This window comes from Drosophila suzukii, chromosome X (assembly GCF_043229965.1).
Source record: "Drosophila suzukii chromosome X, CBGP_Dsuzu_IsoJpt1.0, whole genome shotgun sequence".
NCBI classification, from domain to species: Eukaryota; Metazoa; Arthropoda; class Insecta; order Diptera; family Drosophilidae; genus Drosophila; species Drosophila suzukii.
In genome coordinates, this window is record NC_092084.1 from 5,408,370 (window position 1) to 5,427,345 (window position 18,976).

Consider the following 18,976-nt stretch of genomic DNA (forward strand, 5'->3'; position numbering starts at 1 on the left):
TCGGATTGTTCGCTTTCATCTTTTGTCGGCTGACTATTTGGGAAGATACCTTCTGGGCTCCGACTGGGAAAGCTGGGAAAACTGAGGGATCCGGGGCAAGAGGAGTGGTGGGGAAAAGCGGGAAACTGGGAAACTGGGAAAACGCAGAAAGCATTAGGGGCATCAGCCGCACACGAAAATACAGTTAGCTTTAAGCATTTCCCGTATTTTACTGTCATGCCACAGTGCCACGGCCTCTGTTTGTGTGTGTGTGTGTGCCTTAGGGGGCGTGGGGCGTGGGGCGAAGGAGGCGTGGCTGCAAAAAGGGGGCGGGGCTGCCCAACGGTGCTTTGGGGTTTTCTACTTGGTCGTTGTAAATTACTTGATTCGTTGTTGGAATTTAATTAACATTTTCCTAAGTTTTACTTTTAGTCTTTTTAGTAACTGTCTGCGTGTGTTTGTGTCGTGTTTGTTGTTTCGTATCTGTGTGTGTGTGTGTCTTGGTGTGAGTGTGTGCTCTCTCTCTCTCTCTCTCTCTATCTCTTTCTGCCGGGGCATTGCCCTCTCTTTCTGGCAGTGACAGGCTTTTCATGCGGGCAGAATCGGACCCAAAAGCTTACGAGTTGTTATGTTTACACATTCGGGCCTTTGCATCTGTGTGCGTAAACAGGATCATACGCACACACTTACACGCACTTTATCACACACACACACACACCCACACACATTGAGCAATGTACATTTTAAAGTGCAGATAATTGCGCGTGTAGACAAAATGGATTTTCGACTATTTATGTGGTTATCCCAAACTGAATCCTCAACCGCTTTTCCACCATTTCACCACCCATACACACACAATCGGTTTTCCTGCTGCCGGGAAAACTGAGCCAACAAAAATTGTTTTTAATTGAAGCCCGATTGGAAGCAATCCCGAAAATTAAACAAACAATTTGATGGGCAGCGCTGAAAATCGTAGAGGTGAAATTTTTTGGACATCCTCTCATTAAAAGCTATTATTATGGTTCTTTGTTTCGCAAAAAAACGACAGTATGTCGCAAATTTTACAAACAGTTCTTAAAGGATTTAAAATATTATATCTATGGTGATATTTTTACAAACACATTCTAAATTAAATTTTTATTTCATTTTCAAATATTTTTAAAATATTTTTTAAAGAGGTGCTATAAAAACTTATACATTATTTTAACACTACAAATTTAATAATTCACTTTTTAATTTCAATTTTCATATTTGCAAATATGTAAAAATATTATAATCTATAGAGTTTTTCTGCAAAGCCCTTTGATAGCACCACAAATTCAATTATTAATTTAACAAGATTATTTGCTTAACTATTTATGAACGGGTTTTTGTGTATCTCACGGATATTTTGGTGAATATCTATGACTTCCCGCGCAACACTTCCTGGCAATTGCAGCACCCTTTCCTCCGGCCAAAAAGCAATTGCAGTGACAGGACGACTCATGGATAGCAATTTCAAAAGGAATTTCAAATCGAGCCGGCCAACAACAATAACAACAATAACAACAAAGGCGACGGCCGCATCATTGCGAACGACAAAAACAACAAGGAATGGCAACAATTGCAATCATTTACATAAAAAACAATGCAAATAGAGTAAAATTAAGCAAATATAAATAAAATGCATTGCTCAAAAAACATCAACTGGAAAATGAAATGGAAACGTGTGGGCAACAACAAAGGATATATCCTATGGATACCTATATACATATATGTATGTGTAGTTGTGTGGGCAGTATAATGCACAAATGCACATGTAGAAAATGAAATCAAATGCAATAAAATGCTCTGACATGTTGCGATATGTAACAGAAACTTGCGGGCAAGATAATAAAACACAATGATACCAGAATGAAAATCATATAAAATGAAAATGAACCGAATTGCATTTGGCAATCCCATCCAATCGCAACAAATCGGCATAGGAATCGTCTATATATACGTGTGTATATTTTCTATATCCCACTGAATCCGCAATGAAAATGGCAAATGTATGTACGCTGGTGGCCAACAGCTTTCTGGCCATAATAGCTGGCCTAATGACTTAATTCCTGGGCCAAAGGGCTAGCTAAAATAAGTCCAAACCAGCTGTCTGCGGATTATTCAATTCGAATGGCACTTGTGGAATATTTTACAGCATTGCGAAATCAAGGAATACAAAAATTAAATAAAAAATAGATAATAGCTAGTAATGCATAAATTTATAATTAATGGCTTCATCATTTAATTAAAATAGTAACCAAAGTAGCTTAAAAAAAAAATTACAAAATCAATAAAAAGATACAAAAAATATTGTGAGAGTCATGAATAAAAATTAATTAAAAATAATATACTGTTCATTTCAGAATAAATAGATAATTTCGTAATTTTATTAAAATGGCAGTCAAAGTATCTCAAAAAAATTGTACAAATCAGTAAAAAGATCGTGACTTGAAATGAACTAATATTTGATGATGGATTACAAGTAAAATGGAGCTGTTGTTCTTTTCTTCATGGCGTTTTCTCTCAATAAAATATATAAGGCTATTGAATTCTTGCAGCTATTGTTCCCTTCACTTTCCCCGTGTTTTTCCCTCAATATCGCAGCACTTTATGTTGGGCGTAATAAATATTTACATTCTGCCGAGAGCGCGAACAAACAAGCTTTATTTTTCGGGTAGCAGGAAACAACTACAATCCTTTGCTTTCCGTCCCCTTTCTCCGCGACTTTCTTCCTTGCCTTGCCTTTCTCCATTGCCGCTTGACAATGTAAGCTCAAACAATTTCATTGCCAAACAAACATACTCACACAGATACTCACGCACACACGCACACCCGCGCGCACGTACGCACACGAATGCGAATGCAAACAAACACATACACATACACATACACATACACACATAACGGTACATTAATTGATAATTGTTTTGCGCTCAAAAGAAATTAAAGAGCAAAAGCTGCCCTCCCATTTCTCCACCGCTCTCCGTTCACCCCTTTCTCCGCTTTCTCCGCTTTCATCACTTTCTCCACCTCCGCTCGCCACTCCTCTTTATGCCCCATTACACTGCAGATGTATTGCGAAAACAGGAGGCAGACGGAAGTAAATAAAATGCGAGACGACAACTGAGCACCTATACAGAGAAAAATTCGGGATATCGTACCTATATTTAAAGGAAAACAAGATCCTTGAGAGAAAATGTTCTTTTAGGGCTTCTCTTCATGGTTTCTAATCATAATATGGAATATGGAAATATTATCATAACTTATTCTATAATTTTTTACATATTTCGTTTTAGTAAAGTCTCATTCTTTAAAAATTATACTTTTCTAGAGTTAAACGTTGCAAGCCAAATTGACATATTTCAGAACTGAAATACTATTATAATTTTGTATTTCCACTGTGTCAAAAACATGTACCTAAAATTGTAGGTACATTTTTCTTAAATTAAAAAAAACTCCAATGTTCCATTTACTTTAATAGTTATTTGTTTTATATCAATTTTGTAGTTTTTTAAATATAGATTGCTTATTAAAACAATAATGCCTGCACATATAATTTTTAAAGTCTCTTCTTTAGCAATATTAAAGACCCAGTTATTTCTCACAGTGCAGTACATTTTGTATTTCCTAATACAATCTGCACATACTCTCTTTTTCGCCGCTTCTCTATTTTTTCATTAACTTTTTGCGATCGCTGCTTGTTTTGGACATGTTCCGGGTGCCACGCCCCCTCGCCGCCCCGCGGGCAACTTAATTGAACGATTAGTTTTTGTACGTGCACCACGCCCACGGCAGCAGGTGCCGCCCACAAACCATAGCACCCACCCCCCCTTTTTGAACCCCCTCTTCCTTGATTTTTGCTGTCCATCCTGGGTCACTATTTAATTTTATCTGCTTCGCCTTGGCTTTTATTTTCGTTTCGTTTTTATCGCAACAGCAAGCGAACTATGTATGTACTACAATTTCCACGCCCCTTTCTTTTTTTGGGGGGGGGGGGGGGGGGAGGTGGGGTGTTTGTCGAAAAGAAAGGGAAGCAGGAAAAAGTCAAATGCCAAAGCACTAAAAAGTCAAAAGGCCACAAAGAAGCAGCGACAACAACAAGTAATAGTAATGGCAATCTTTTGGTTGAGCAAGTGAGATAGCAAGCAGGGGCGAGCGAGAGGGCGAGATGTGGGTAAATGAGAGGGCACAAAAGATGGGCACAAAAGTTAAAATAAATAAAACAAAGACAACGCATGAAGACAACGACACAACAGAGACAAAGAAAGTAGTGGTAGGGGGGTGGGTGAAGGGGTGGGTGAAGTAACGCCACCAAAACCCGCCCGAAAAACACCCACCCACCCAGCACCACCAGCTGGGCGACAAAACGTGGCCAAATGACACAAGAACCCGCCTAAAAATGACAGCAAACGTGGCAAGATGTTGCCCTCGAAAAATTACACAGAAAGAAAACACCCATTGAATGGCTTCAAAAATCATACCTGACTAAAATATATGTCATTAGGTATAAATCTCTAGAGATTTTCTAAAATTTCTTATTTAGCTATTGAAACGTTTTAAATTACTGAATTATTAAGGTTCAAAAACCAACCTACAGATAGAAATCTTTTATAAGGAAAAAAAAATAATATACTGAATTCTAACGGGTAAAAACCAATAGAAAGATATAAAAACTTAGGTTTAGTATATAAAAATATAATTTAAAATATTTTCACAATAAATCTATGAGGGTATTTTAAATTTAGGACTTAGAAACTTTACATTTTTTTCAGAATTTCGGAATTAGCTTGCTGTGATTTTGGAAACTACTACAAATTAATGAGATTCTTTTAGCTAAAGGCTAGTTGAAAGGAATTTTCGAAACAGTGAAACATTAGCGAATTGCTTTCGAATTAGACTCGTAAATTCTCTCAGTGCAGAATGATGCTAAAACTGGAGCGTTAAATAGAAGATGGGTGGCAGTGGTTGGGGGTTTTTAGGGGAAAAGTGGGTGCTTGGATGGTTGGGATGGTGGGTGAATGGGCGGATGGGCGGATGGGTTTTTGGGTTTTCGGGTGGCGCCGGCAGCAACAACAGATAATTTAAAGCAACACGGCACTGCCGACTCCATCAGAGCTCTCCGATTCCGCATCCTGGACCCTGGATCCTGGATCCTGGACCACTGTGCTCCAATGAGCCGAATGGCAACTGTTGATAATGATGATGGAGGTGAAGAGATGGAGATGCCGCCGCCGACACGCTTTCGCCATGGGACACAGTGAAGCCTGGTAACACGAACCGGCGAGAATTCGGCCTTTTGGCCTGTACAAATGAACAGTGGAAAAACGGTTGCACATACAAACACTTTTTAGTTTCATTCCCCGAAAAGGTTTCGTGGATTTTATTGATATTTGATATTTATCCCTAATTGGATTTCGGTTGTAATTCATTGGTGAAATGAAATGAATTTGCCTTTGCACTTCGATGTTTATTTTCAGTCCAGCTTTTTGTGGACAACTAACGCAAGCGTGTTAATAACTCTTTGAGTTTATTTGTGATTACGAATTTTTCATTCATTTTTGGGCCTGAAATGTGTAGCAGAATTATAAAGTGGGTTCAAAAATAATGCCAGAACACACAACAAAATTGTATGGATGAAACTAACCAATGCGGATAGTTAAGTAACTTTAAAAAATTGTTACTTACATCAAAATATATCCTATATATATTGATTTGAAAGGTTTTTGAAAAATTGGGTATTGTTATGGGTAAAATAGACCAATACGGCTGATTACGTAACTGTAATAAAAGGCTAACAACTATTTTATTCTTGCTTTGATCACTATTTAATAGTAAAAGTACCATAAAATGGTAAGTTGTATTGTTTCTTTGGTCATTTAACTATTATAATGGTACTTTTTACATACAAGTTTGCTTGTGTGTAGTAAGTATCCGAATTTATGGTTAGTATTTAATGCCATGACTTACCAGAGCACCTTATTAAAAGGACATTTGCTGGCTTTTCGCACGTCTTGAACGCTTCATTAGCCCGCGAATGTTATGACAAAGTGACCTCCGATTTGGTCAGCTGGAAATCCTTCGGCCCGCCGTTGCGGCTGCGAGTCGCTGGTGCGGCTGTTGATTTAAATGTTGATGCCACTGTGGGCGGACTGTGGGCTCCTTGAGGTCGCAGGATACGCACACGCGCGTGAATCAAACGGCACAGGTGGGTGGTTGGGTGGCTGGGCGGTTCAGTGGTGCGCGCATCGCTGTCTTGTCTCGCTGTGTGTTTATACAAACACACGCGGTAATTAATTTTATTTAATTTTCGACGACAATTCAGGCGACAAGAGCAAGGGCAGCCAAAAAGCCGTCAGAGAAATGGGGAAAAAAGAAAATGGCAGAGCTGATAGGAGGACGGGGGCGGTTGGCGGGGAGGGCGTGGCCAGTGCGGCACAGGAAAAAACAAGTTAACAAAACGTCAACAATGAGAGAAAAGCCGGGCTAAAATGACCAGCTCGGTCAAAAGAAGGCGGTCGAGACAATGCCAAAAATAGGAACTACCCACTGTTGACCATTTTGCGTTTGCTCTCAATGTTTCACACATTTCCTGCACAGCAGAAAAATACACAATCATCACAAGCAATTGAATGAAAATGTATGAAAAGAGGTAAAAATATACATTTCTTGCAGGCTTCAATTTAATTAAGTTAAGACAAGATTCTTTTTGACCGTTTTTGCCTTCTTCATGTACACACAAAAAAACTATTGGGTCAAATTGACCAATATAATAGTTAAATGGTCCTAACACGTCAAATTGTCGATTGGAGTAATGAAATAGTTACTCTCACAACAACAAAATAACCACAACTAACTATTTTATGGTAGTTTTAATATTGGATACTATTCCAAGAAAACAAAAAAATACACATTATGTTTTGGAATAGTTATTAATTTTTTTATAGTTAAGTAACTATTCGTATTGGTAAATTATACTCATTACATTTTTTGTATACAGCAATTTTGCAATAACCGTTGAAATAAATAAAACTAAGATAATTTGAAATGTTCATATTCATGCTGACAAAATTAAATTTTAAAGTAATTATAATTTTGTTCTTTGTAAATCATCTTTTTTTTTTAAAGGATGTTCACAGAATGTGCTTTAAAAGGATGTTCTATGGAATATGCTAGAATTTGGTATGGAGCGCAGGAATTTTTGGCACCGTGTGTCTGCAAAGATAAAGCCAAGAGACTGTCCGTTGTCCGCTGTCCGCTGTCCGCTGTCCTTTGCCCCCTTCGTCCGTGCAGGGGGCACATAATTATCAGCCACATCAGCCGCAGACGACAGGACTTTGACTTTGGGAGGGCGAGTGAGCGGAATTGGCGAAACGAAACGTAACGAAACGAAGTAAGAAAACAAGTTTAACTTAATTGTCAACATTGTGCCAGGCGGACACAAACAGCGACAGCCAGGACAATGGGAGGATGTGAGGGGTTAGGGGATGTGGGGTGATGGCCAAAGATGGCCAAGAGAGCAAAAAAAGCGGCGGAGAGAACAAGCCAAGTTGAATACCAAAACGGAAGGGCATAAAGTAACGGCACTAATGATGGAGCACGCCATCTTGTCAAACGCTGGAGTGGGAAAGAGAGTAAAGGAGAGAGAAAGGGGGAAAGAGAGATGAGAGAGAGAGAGCTATATAGTGGAGAGGGGGAAGTCCCTAACTCAGCTTATCACATTAAAAACTAAAATATAGCACAATATTTCATGCAATCTCATTGTACCATTAAAAACAACTTAGTATCTACATATTTGAAATACAAAAAAAAAAGGGATTTCCAAAACAATATAATAAAATATGACACAATTTTTCATGCAATTTCATTGTACGGTTTCAAACAACGATTTTTTAAGCAATACAAGTTTTTTTTACATTTTTCTTTTTATTATTTTTAAGATTAAAATGACTCAAACGAATGGAAACATCTAAACGATTTCCCTCGATTCAAAGATTGTCACCTTTTTATGGCCCTTTTATTTCGCCAACTCAAGATGCGAAACCGAAAAAAATGAGGAACGCAATCAAATGGCAGCGTGCTAATGAGACTCTAAACAAGCGCCAGGGCCATTAACCCATGTGCGCCACCCCGTGCCGAAAAACGCATGCCAGCACGCTTCTCATAACCCTTAACACTCGCTCCCCTTCCCCGCACAAAAAAAAAAACAAAAACCAGCAGCGGAGAAAAACAAAATAAACAGCTAACAAGTAGCGTGCCATGGCAATAAAATTTAAAAGCGTGATTATTTTCAAGAAGCGAAAAAAGAAGTATATGCACAAATGGTGGGGCTAAAAAGTAAGAGGATTTAAAAAGCTTTCAGCGCGGCCTAATTATGATTTGCGGCGGCTAAAAGCTAATTGCAACTAATTTTGCCTTGGCTTATGCAAAAAAAAAGAGAAACAGAAATAGAGAAACTTAAGAGTGCCGCCAAAGTACTAAAGTTTAAATTTGAATTTAAATTTAAATTTGAATAAGTTATCGATAACATGTGAACTAGTTCTTCAGTGTGTACACACCAAGCTAGGCCAGGCTACAATACCGATTGACCCGACTCATTAATCGATAATAGTTTGGTATATTATTTAGATGCGATGCAGTCACACTGATTCCGATATAAGCATTTGTGTTTTAGATAACCTTCGACACAATATTTTTATACCCCTCCCATCCATATATGGGACCATGTTTTAAAAACAATACTTCTGGAAAGACATTATTTTACATTAAAAATTGGAAGCCTATTATATTTCTATGGTATAAAAAAGTACATTTAAAATATAAATGTTACCGAAGATAAAATATCGATGTTAATATTAATAATACTAATTTATATAAATAAAATTAATATTAATATCTCGATCATTAACAATATTTAATATTAAAACAGATAATTCGCTTCTCTTCCTCTTCGATTTCAGGATTAGAGGTGGAAAAACATCGATGTTGGCTGTGTTAAAATATTATTCACCCGATAAATTTCGATATATGTATCAAGTATTTCTGATAGGTTTTCAGTTAAATTAATTTTTTGCTAATATTGTTATATAGGAAAAAAACAAAAGGAATGACACTTACGTTGGTGGTATCTCCCTATTTTACTGACACTTACGTGGCTCTTACGTGACACTATGTTTGCTGATACTTACGTTTTCTGTCACTACGCTTACTGATAGCGATATATATCGGGTGAACAAACATCGCGATAAAAGTATTCAAAAAATATTTAATTTTGATATTTTGGTACATGCTTCACATCCCCAACCCCCAAGCAGGAACACCAAGAAAGAGGCAACATGGATCTGGACAAGTGGATAGAGAACGTGAGGGAGTGCAAGTACCTGCCGGAGAACGAGCTGAAGAAGCTCTGCGAGATGGTGTGCGACATCCTGCTGGAGGAGACTAACATCCTGCCCGTGAGCACGCCCGTCACCGTCTGCGGGGACATCCATGGCCAGGTAAATGGGTGATCAGTGCTCCCTGGTCCAGTGCTAACCATGCCATCCCATCCCACCAGTTCTACGACCTGGAGCAGCTGTTCCGCACGGGCGGCCAGGTGCCCGACACCAACTACATATTCATGGGCGACTTCGTCGACCGGGGCTACTACTCGCTGGAGACCTTCACACGACTGCTGACCCTGAAGGCCCGCTACCCCAGTCGGATCACCCTGCTGCGCGGCAACCACGAGACGCGGCAGATCACCAAGGTCTACGGGTTCTTCGACGAGTGCTTTAGCAAGTACGGCAATGCCAATGGGTGGAAGTACTGCTGCAAGGTCTTCGATCTGCTCACCATTGCCGCTGTATGATTAGCTTTGCCACTATGGCACGCTGTATGGCCTCAATAATCCATTCCCTCTCCTGCAGATCATCGACGAGGAGGTGCTGTGCGTGCACGGCGGCCTAAGTCCCGAGATCATCACCCTGGACCAGATCCGGACGATCGAACGGAACGGCGAGATACCGTACAAGGGCGCATTCTGTGACCTGGTGTGGTCCGACCCCGAGGACATGGAGTACTGGGGCCAGAGTCCACGTGGCGCGGGCTGGCTGTTCGGGCACAACGTGACCAAGGACTTCATGGCGATCAACAACCTGGACCTCATCTGCCGGGCGCACCAGCTGGTCAACGAGGGCATCAAGTACATGTTCGAGGGCAAGCTGGTGACCGTGTGGTCGGCACCGAACTACTGCTACCGCTGCGGGAACGTGGCGGCGATCCTCAGCTTCGAGACGGCCCAGCAGAGGCAGACGAAGATCTTCCTGGCGGTGCCCGACGCGGAGCGCGTGATACCCAAGCAGAACACCACGCCCTACTTCCTCTAAAACGATCAGTGCCCCCGGCCAGCGTGTGATACGATATACCATACTATATATATATGCATATACACCATATACCGATCCAATACGATCCGCCCACTGATTCGGCATCGTGGCAAACAATCAACTACGCTTGTGGACCAGCGGTGAGCCTTCGACTTCGACTTCGACTGACTGATCCATTTGTCCACCCTCAAAACGCCTTCTACACACACACACACACTTAACACTCAAGAAACTCGGAACACCTCCAGAAAACTCGGAACACACACCTGCAATTTGCGGCCCATTTGCATGGCCAACCACATATCTATTTAGTAAGATCAAAGTTGAACCTTTTGTTATTTGTTTTCGGCAAGTCAAAGTGCAAGACCAAAAAGAAAGTATAGATTCGATTTGTTTAGGAAGTATATCCAAGTATTGTATTTACTGGTAATGGATGCCGCAGCAGCTGCCGCATTTAAGCAATTCACCATATTTTGTATTCCAAACTTATTTATTTCTGTGAACAACACACGAACTATATATTTTATACATTTTGTATTAGTAATGCTTTGAAGAAATCAAGTGGCACAACAAGAACTAAGAGTAACCAAATGTGTGATCCCGATCAAAACGATACGATTAAAACAAAAGACAATTTGAAATGCGTTTTGCAATCAATGGGTAATGGGGATAGGGTTTGTAAGGGTAAGAAATCCCGCCTTTTTTATCCATATCCTTATCATCCATCTCTTTCTCGTTCGTTGAAACGCAGATCCCAAACCCAAGATGTACTTTCACTTTTGTTGGGATATAATAACCAAGCCCAGAGTAATCGCTATTTCCTTACATAAATATCTTTTATTTCGTTTCGTTTTCGTTCATGAATCATTTATCTGTTTTGCAACATCAACAACTATTTATATCGTGTTTGCATTGCCCCAAAACGAGCCGTTTCATTATTCTAGCATCTAGCATCTGGCATCCAATTCAAAAACAATACGTATAATTACAAGACTTTCTATTAGAAGGTAAGGTAAATAGGGGGCATTCGCTTTACAGGGCGTGCTTGACGTTATATAACTCATCTTAACTTGGTTTTCCATGGCACCCGGCCATGCTCACAGTGTGTTTGGATAGATACATCTCTATATATGCCTTCGGGCGGGGTCAACAATTACAAAAAAATCAAATAATCACACTAGCAATAGTGCAAGTTAGGAATTAAAATAATGCTCAGCAACAACAACAATGCGTTTAAACAAAAGCGAATAAAGTTGTACCAAAACATTTGGCCCAATCATGCATTTACATAAAAAAAAAAGTGGGGGGAAAAAACTAACTGAGAGTTGAGCAACAAAAACGTAGTCAATTGTTTGGGTGTTTTGCTTCTCCTCGATTCCTATGATTTTCCATTGGTGCTCCTGATAGTGTTCGCCACCCCGTGTGCTCCACCTTTCCACTCCTCCCCCTACTGCGGCGATATATAGTTATGCTCGAAGATGTCCAGCTCGTTCTGTATGTAGTTGGCCTTGTTGCGGAGCAGCTTCAGTTGCTTCTGGTTCGCCTCCAGGATGTTGAGCTGCGAGTCCAGTGTCTTGAGCTCGTCGTTCATGTCCGTGGTGGCGGTGTCAACGGTGCGGCACAAGCGGGCGAAGGTGCTCGACAGCTCCCTGGGATGATGATAGATTCATATTAAGTGGGATGCCTCTACTCATTGGATCACTACTACTCACTGCTGCACCTGGTGGCTGCAGTTGGCCGAGGTGAGGTCGACGATCATCTTGAGCTTCTTGGTGGCATGGCGCACATACTGCCCCTTGAAGGTGCGCTCCTTGGCCGAGTTGGTCCACGAGAGGCGCTCGTACAGGTAGATGCAGCCGTAGAGGGCGCCCACGCCCACCAGGACGCGCCAGCCGATCGTTTTCAGCATCTGCAAGTGATGGGTGTTCAGCACATAGCTATTCAATAGCACCTGCTTGCGGCGTTTGTGAGCACAAGAGGCGTTACAAGGAGCTGGGACACACTTACGATGCCGGCGACGACGAGGCCGCCCACGGTGCCCTGCGAACCGATAGAGGACACCGCGAAGCGGGAGATCAGCGACAGCTGTTCGGGCGTAATGCCGGCCACAACGGGAGCGGGCAGCAGGCACACGGGAGTGGCCTCCACGGGCGTGGTGGCGGGCGTCGATACGCTGTGCTGTGGAACGGAAAGATATGGGGATGTAGTGAAGATAAGCACATGGGGATGTGGCCCAAAAAAACACTCACTCCAATACTGCTCTGTCGGTTGACCAGCGCCGGCTGACCCTTCTTGCTGCGCTCACGCACCTTGCCGGTGAACCGCTGGATCATCGCCGCAATGCCCCAGCTGAACTTGAACTCCAGATCCTCCTGAAAGTCGGCGCAGAGGTTCTGGCAGTTCAGCGAGTACAGCATCTCGAAGGGCTGCGTGCGCACCACCATCTTGGTGCTGGTGGCCAGGAGCTGTTCGTTGGGCACCAGGGCGTGCATCCGGTCGGTCATCTCCGTCTGGGCGGACTCCACATTCATGGCCAGCGCCATGGAGAGGCGGGCACGCAGATTGCTGCCCAGGCCGCTCTCTACATGCGCGTTGAGCTCCTTCTTGTAGATATTGAGAACCAGACGCTCCGGATGGAAGGGCATGTTGAACTCGTCAATGAGAACGCCCAGGCGCCAGATCTCCTCGTTGAGGGCCTTCGATACCTTCTCCTCCACTTCCTCGACCATGTTGTGGATCTTCATTTTCATTTCCCTGGTGACCTGCATCATTTGCGTCTCGGTGCCCTGGATGCGTTCGGTGAGCATGTTCTTTTGGTCCTGCTTCAGATTACGGAATATGGTGATCCGCTCGTAGATGTTGTCCAGCATCGACTTCATGTCTCCCGAGACGCTCTTTCCCCGCGAACTGTGCTGCTGGAACTTGGTTTTCACGGCACTCTGCGAGATGCACTCCTCGAACTTGCGCTCAAAGTCCTGGAACTCAAAGTATCGCATCTGGAATCCCTCGGCAATGGCACCCATATGCGGTGGATTGCCCTTGGCCTCCTCGATGCGCGCCTGCAGCGTTTCACGGGCGGAAACGAAGAACACCCTCTCGGCGGCCTCCTTCTCGTTGCTCACCTTCAGCTCTTTGGTGAGGAAATCGATGCAGCGCTCCGTGTGCTGGGACTTAACCTGTCAATGGCGAGACCCATTAGAATGTGCAGATAATGAGTTTTCAAGGATCGGCAAAGGGAAGACAACAAGTAGACAAGGATTTTCATCGGCCATAGCCGAAGCTCGTTTGGAAACGGAAGCAGAGTGGATCGGGTTTTTCGGGGCCAAGCAAGCGGTTTGTTTTACTGGGTCTAGCTCATTCATTACCTTGGCCAGTTCCTGGCGTTGAATACATTGGATAGTTGGTTGGTTGTTTGATTGGTTGGTTGGGTGGTAAACAAAAACAAAAGACACACATCAACATAGAGAGACAACAGGCATACAAAAAGGGTCCAAGAGAGACTAATGAGATGCGGCCGAGAAGCCGCTGGGAAACGAATCGTTGGTGATTGGTGATGACAACGATTCGTTTACCATGCTAATGGAAATGCAGGGTCTGGAAGAGACTCTATGGACTAACTAGGGGGCTTCCTAGACGTTCGTACCGACTCCTGGCACTCGGGCTCGTTGGCCGAGGCATCCCAGCGATTGTTGAGGATGAAGATGTTCGGCTTGCTCAGCTTCTGGGAGACGGTGTGAAAGAACTGCTTCTCCGCGCGCGTCATCGTGGACTCGGCATTCAGGACCAGCACAAAGACGTCGGCGTTGAGACAATGGTTGTCGATCCAGTCGTCCAGATTGGCAGACACATCCACGCCAGGCGAGTCCACAAACACGACATCGTCGCGCAGCAGACTGCAGCGTTCCCTGGGCCAAAAGATGCGCACCAGGCTGCTCTCACAGAGCTTCTCCTGGCACAGAGCGTTCGCCAGTTGTTTGATGTTCTGTTCGGTTAAAGGTTGAATGGGGTAATGAAGCCAACGATATTCGCATTCTTCCTCGAGCGATGATGCCACCACTTACCACCACATTGAGCTTCTCATCGGATCCCTCCTTCATCAGGTACGCCTCGCCGCCATTGCTGCCCTCCACTTGGCAGAAGCAGTTGGTGGTGTGCCCAATGCCGCTGGGCAGGATCTTCTCGCGCAGCATGGCGTTGATCACCGAGCTCTTGCCGTTAGAGGTGCGCCCGAAAAAGGCCACCTTCATGTGATCCCGCTGCAGGACCTCGCGAATGGCGGCCACCTTGTACACATAGCTCTCGAACAGCTCCCGCTCCGCCTTGTCCACGATCTCTGCCTCCGCATGCAAGGCTGGATAAAGGGTTCAAAAGTGGTCATTAGAAGGTATTTCACCAAAGGTGGTATGTTATGTGTTCAGATAAGGAACATTATTTCACCATTTCTCGTATTATCCTATAAAGGTTAAGTACACTAAGTAAGTGAAGTCTAATCCTGATGTATCAGGGACGATTTTATCTTCATATGAAGGGTTTTCTATACAAAACGGAACACTGAATCGAATAATGAAGAATAGACGTTAAATAAACTAAGAGAAGTTAAGGAAGTTTTTTATCTAAAGATATTTTATACAAATTCTTTATATCTGGAACTTATGCAGATTTGCAAGGGGTTTCTAAAGGGTTCCCTAACATAGGAATCAGAGTACTGCGCTTTCTGGGCGTATTCGAAGGGGTAATTCCCGGCCAACTCACCGTTGATGAACGTGGTCGTCTCATGAACGTACTCCTCGATCTCCCCGTAGATGTCGTTGATCTTCTTCTTCGCACGCACGAAGATCTGGAGCGGCGATTTGTCGTTGGATTGATAGAGCCGCGATTCGGTTAGCAAGTTGGCGGCCGTCGTGGAGCCCGACGGTTGCAACGTCGAGTTGAGCCGGGACAGGGGGGATCCGGGCGAGGATTTGTCCACCGTGTCCGTCGACGAGGAGTGGCGGTCGTCGTCGGCGGCGGGGCCCGTTTGCCCGGTCACCAGCGAGATGGTGCGGTTCAGGTAGGCCGCCATTTCGGGATCCGGTTCAAGATTCGGTTGGTTTTACGGTTGGTTTATGGTTTATTGGTTGGTTTTTTGGGGAAGAAGAGAATTGCGATACAAAACAAAAGGTATGCAGCCTAGGGATTCGGTTTCAGACACACGCTCCTCCTCCGCCAAAAAACTCAAAACTCAAATATCTTTGCTTCTTGTGTGTTATATATTTTGGGGTCTTTGCTCAAAAATCAACGTCACAAAACTGAAAAGAAAATAAATGAACAAATTATGACACCAAAGGCAAAACGAAGGGAAAAATAAATATACTAATGGAAAAATACAGTGCGCACTGGAAGGAGTGAACTTGTGGGTACTAAAAAGGCAGCTAATATTACTGAAAACCACATTTAACAAGGAGCTTTAAAGCTACAAAATAAATCATAACATCTCAATTTGCTTGTATTTCAAGGCACTCATATTAATATTTGCATTATTCTTGCGTTCACCTTATCGAGTGTGCACTGTGTATGGCGAAAAGGAAAATACCGCAACGCAAATTGCACACACACACACGTGGTCCAATTGCGCTGCAACAAATACAGGCGAAAAGTAATAAATTCTAATGTTTTCTTCTTTTTTGACAACTTGCATTGGTGTGCGTGAGTCGAATTGATAAACTTGAACATCACCTGCCCTCTCGCTCTATCAACTAACCTGATTGTTGCTACTCTCGCTCATATTTGTATTTGTTTTATATTTGTATTTATTTTCCTCGACTCCGGTTAATCTTGTTCGTGCTGCCCCGCTCTCAGCTGCTGCGTTTTCAAATGGAAATGGACGTGGAAATGCGTGGATAGCGTGAATCGAACTTCCAACAACCGTACATTTCCGGCGCCAAGCAATGCGGCAATTTCCCAAAATTTAGTTAATATTATTAAATTTTTAGTCTAAAATGCACATGATGTAACGTCTAGAGCTGGGTAACCTCTCGCGATAGTATCGATATATCGCATAGTGCCAACCAGGGCTGGCAGCGACGAACGCCGATATATACTGAAAATATACCAGATGGTGGAAATACAGCGCTGATTCCAATAGGCCGCAAAGTAACGGTGCCTTTCCCGCTCCAATTTAGAATTCCAATTGTCATTGGCGCTTTGTAATTTTGTCCCTTGTATTTCTTGTATTTCCTATTTTTCCGTTTATTTTTGCGCTTCGTGCGTCCAAGGATGAGTCTGCAGGACGAGAGCTTTCCGGCGGACGAGCTGTTTGACCACCTGAACAATCCGAGTGGTCAGGCCGCCAGGAGGAGCTACTTTTCGGAGCACCATCAGCCGGCCGCCTTTCAGCGGAATGCGTCGCCATTTTTGGAGATCTGCCACGCGGATGCGGATGTGGACGGAGATGGGGACGCGGATGTGGCCAACAAGAGCGCCAAAACGTGTGTCAGCGATCCCGCGGGTCGTGACCAGGAGGATGACGTCGACGTCGATGACGGTAAGGTGTCCCAAAAGTGGTCCACTCTATTTTCTTTAAATTTATAAGTTCAACTTATAATGTTGCTTACTTGTTCATTAAAGAAATTTGTTATAGGCGGCTGTTTGGCGGGGTTTCAAAATCAACTAAAGTAGTCAATATTGCAATAATCCAAGTAATGTTTTTTTCGGCGATAGTAATTGAACCCCGACCCGAAATTATTCTCGTATCAAACCTATAATGCCACGTACTCCCCTTTCCAACAGGCCAACTGGGTGACGAGAAGGCTCCTTTGGGCAGCGGGCGCGGCAGCAAGGCGGTGTCCTACCAGGACATCCACTCGGCCTACACGAAGCGCCGCTTCAAGCACGTGACCAGCAAGGTGGGCCAGTACATAGCGGAGATCCATGCCCAGGACCAGAAGCGACGCAATGCGTCCGGTTCCGGCTTCCAGCGGCACAGCTCCATGCCCGAATACCTGACGCCCAATTCGCGGCGGGACGGAGACCACGATGGCCACTTTAAGATGGACAGCTCCCCCACACATTCGCACTCCAATTCCAATTGCAACTCAAGCTGCAGCTACGAGCGCTTGCTGGCGGAGATCGAGAGCCTGCAGCAGGACAGGGAGCGCCTGCAGCACGAGAAGAAGCACCTGCAGGCATACAACGAGCATATCCAGCTCAGCCTGGACAAAAAGATGGCTGATAACATACAGATGAAGCGCAATTTCGAGATCATGCGCACCGAGCTAAGCGACTGCCAGCAAAAGCTGAGGCGCCACCAGAGCCACTCGCTGAGGTCACTGAACTCCTGGCCGCCGGCGGGCGTTGCCAAGGCCACACAGACGGAACCCTTGCTGGCCATGGCCACCATCTGCTCCTCGGGCAACGCCCTGAAAACGCCCCTGCCGCTAGGCAACCTCACCTACAACAGCAGCGATGGATCTATCGAGCTAGCCCTGCTCAGTGTGGCGGCACCGGTTCGAATACCGCAGAATCCCGACCAGAGCAAAAAAGCCATCCGCCCGCAATCCTTGGACTTCAGCAGTGTCAGCACTGAAGCCGATGGCAGCGGAACCGGTAAGAATCAGCTTTATATATATTGCAGTTGAACATTTTCCGTATCAATACAGAATTAAAATATGGCGGAAAAGAATTTATATTTATTTTTAACCATTTTTTCCTTACTAAAGGCGAGGCTCCTGGTAACTCCGCGTCCAGGGCCCTGGTCAGAAGAGCTCCGGCGCCCAACAACTCGAAGACCAGTCAGCCCAGCAGCAACGACTCGGCCATCGAGGTGGAGGGCCACGAGGAGGAGCAGCGGCCCCCCGCCAGGCAGTGGGGTCAACGTGGCGGCAACTACTACTTCGACAAGCGGAACAACCGCGTCATCGAGATCATCAATCTCAGCCAGAATCCGAATCAGACCGTGGACACGAGTCAAAGCCAGAGCATCAACGATAGCCAGGCACATCTGCTGGTCCACACGATGGCGCAATCCCATGTCCACTTCAGGAGCAAAAGGAACACCCTGGGCAGTCGGGTGCTCCGCTTCCTGGGGCCCTGTGTTCGGTGTCGAAATGATCCCAGTGGCGGTGACCCTCTCAATGGCAGCAACGAAACATATACGGTGGGATTGCCGCTTATGCCGGAGGAGGAGTTCGTGGACCCAAGGAACAGGCGCTAATCCCCCATCCAAACTATTTTATTTATTTATTTGTATCATCATATCTTGTTATTTTATGTCGCGTTAAGTTTATCCATGTAGTCACCATTTTTATTGCCTCAGTATGTAGTTAACCAATATGTGCATGTTTAACCAAATTAAAAAAGGGCAACCAAGTTTCCCTCCGAAAATGAAAAGCTTTCCGAGACATTTTGTAGGAGAAATTTTAAATTTATTTCATTCCGAGTATATTTGCTTGTTTTAATAATAAATTTGCACATTTGCAGTTATGTCGAAAATCTTCTGGGGCATATGATCTTTAAGCCCCATAATCTCAGATATTTCAGTTAGTGAAAATATTTGCATGTTAAAATTTGTCACCTACTGAAATGACATGTGACTAGCCCATGCAGTACTTGCAACTTTGGTCACACTGGCA

The 18,976-nt window shown here is 44.0% G+C and overlaps 3 protein-coding genes across 6 annotated transcripts; 2 read left to right on the forward strand and 1 right to left on the reverse strand.

The window, feature by feature from the left end:
- The first annotated feature begins 9,272 nt into the window (after positions 1 to 9,272).
- Positions 9,273 to 11,008, forward strand: PpV (Protein phosphatase V). The gene is made up of 3 exons (XM_036820612.2): positions 9,273 to 9,497; positions 9,557 to 9,844; positions 9,909 to 11,008. The coding sequence occupies exons 1-3, from the start codon at positions 9,336 to 9,338 to the stop codon at positions 10,365 to 10,367; spliced, it is 909 nt and encodes a 302-aa protein (XP_036676507.1). The 5' UTR covers positions 9,273 to 9,335; the 3' UTR covers positions 10,368 to 11,008.
- Positions 11,009 to 11,184: 176 nt separating this feature from the next.
- Marf (Mitochondrial assembly regulatory factor) lies at positions 11,185 to 16,377 on the reverse strand. Of its 4 annotated transcripts, none has more exons than XM_065868002.2 (9): positions 16,108 to 16,377; positions 15,120 to 15,655; positions 14,429 to 14,718; positions 14,011 to 14,349; positions 13,733 to 13,744; positions 12,617 to 13,543; positions 12,375 to 12,545; positions 12,080 to 12,318; positions 11,185 to 12,016 (listed from the first exon to the last, which is right to left on the reverse strand). In XM_065868002.2, exons 2-9 carry the CDS (start codon positions 15,427 to 15,429, stop codon positions 11,815 to 11,817), a joined length of 2,490 nt encoding a protein of 829 aa, XP_065724074.1. In that variant the 5' UTR covers positions 15,430 to 15,655; positions 16,108 to 16,377; the 3' UTR covers positions 11,185 to 11,814. The 4 variants fall into 4 exon arrangements, with proteins under 4 accessions (XP_065724074.1, XP_016936914.1, XP_065724075.1 ...); XM_017081425.4 differs by having other exon boundaries at positions 12,080 to 12,276; positions 16,108 to 16,376; XM_065868003.2 differs by lacking the exon at positions 13,733 to 13,744 and having other exon boundaries at positions 16,108 to 16,376.
- Positions 16,378 to 16,509: 132 nt separating this feature from the next.
- swa (swallow) lies at positions 16,510 to 18,734 on the forward strand. Its single transcript, XM_017081427.4, has 3 exons — positions 16,510 to 16,890; positions 17,136 to 17,951; positions 18,065 to 18,734. The coding sequence occupies exons 1-3, from the start codon at positions 16,623 to 16,625 to the stop codon at positions 18,556 to 18,558; spliced, it is 1,578 nt and encodes a 525-aa protein (XP_016936916.2). The 5' UTR covers positions 16,510 to 16,622; the 3' UTR covers positions 18,559 to 18,734.
- The last annotated feature ends 242 nt before the right edge of the window (positions 18,735 to 18,976 follow it).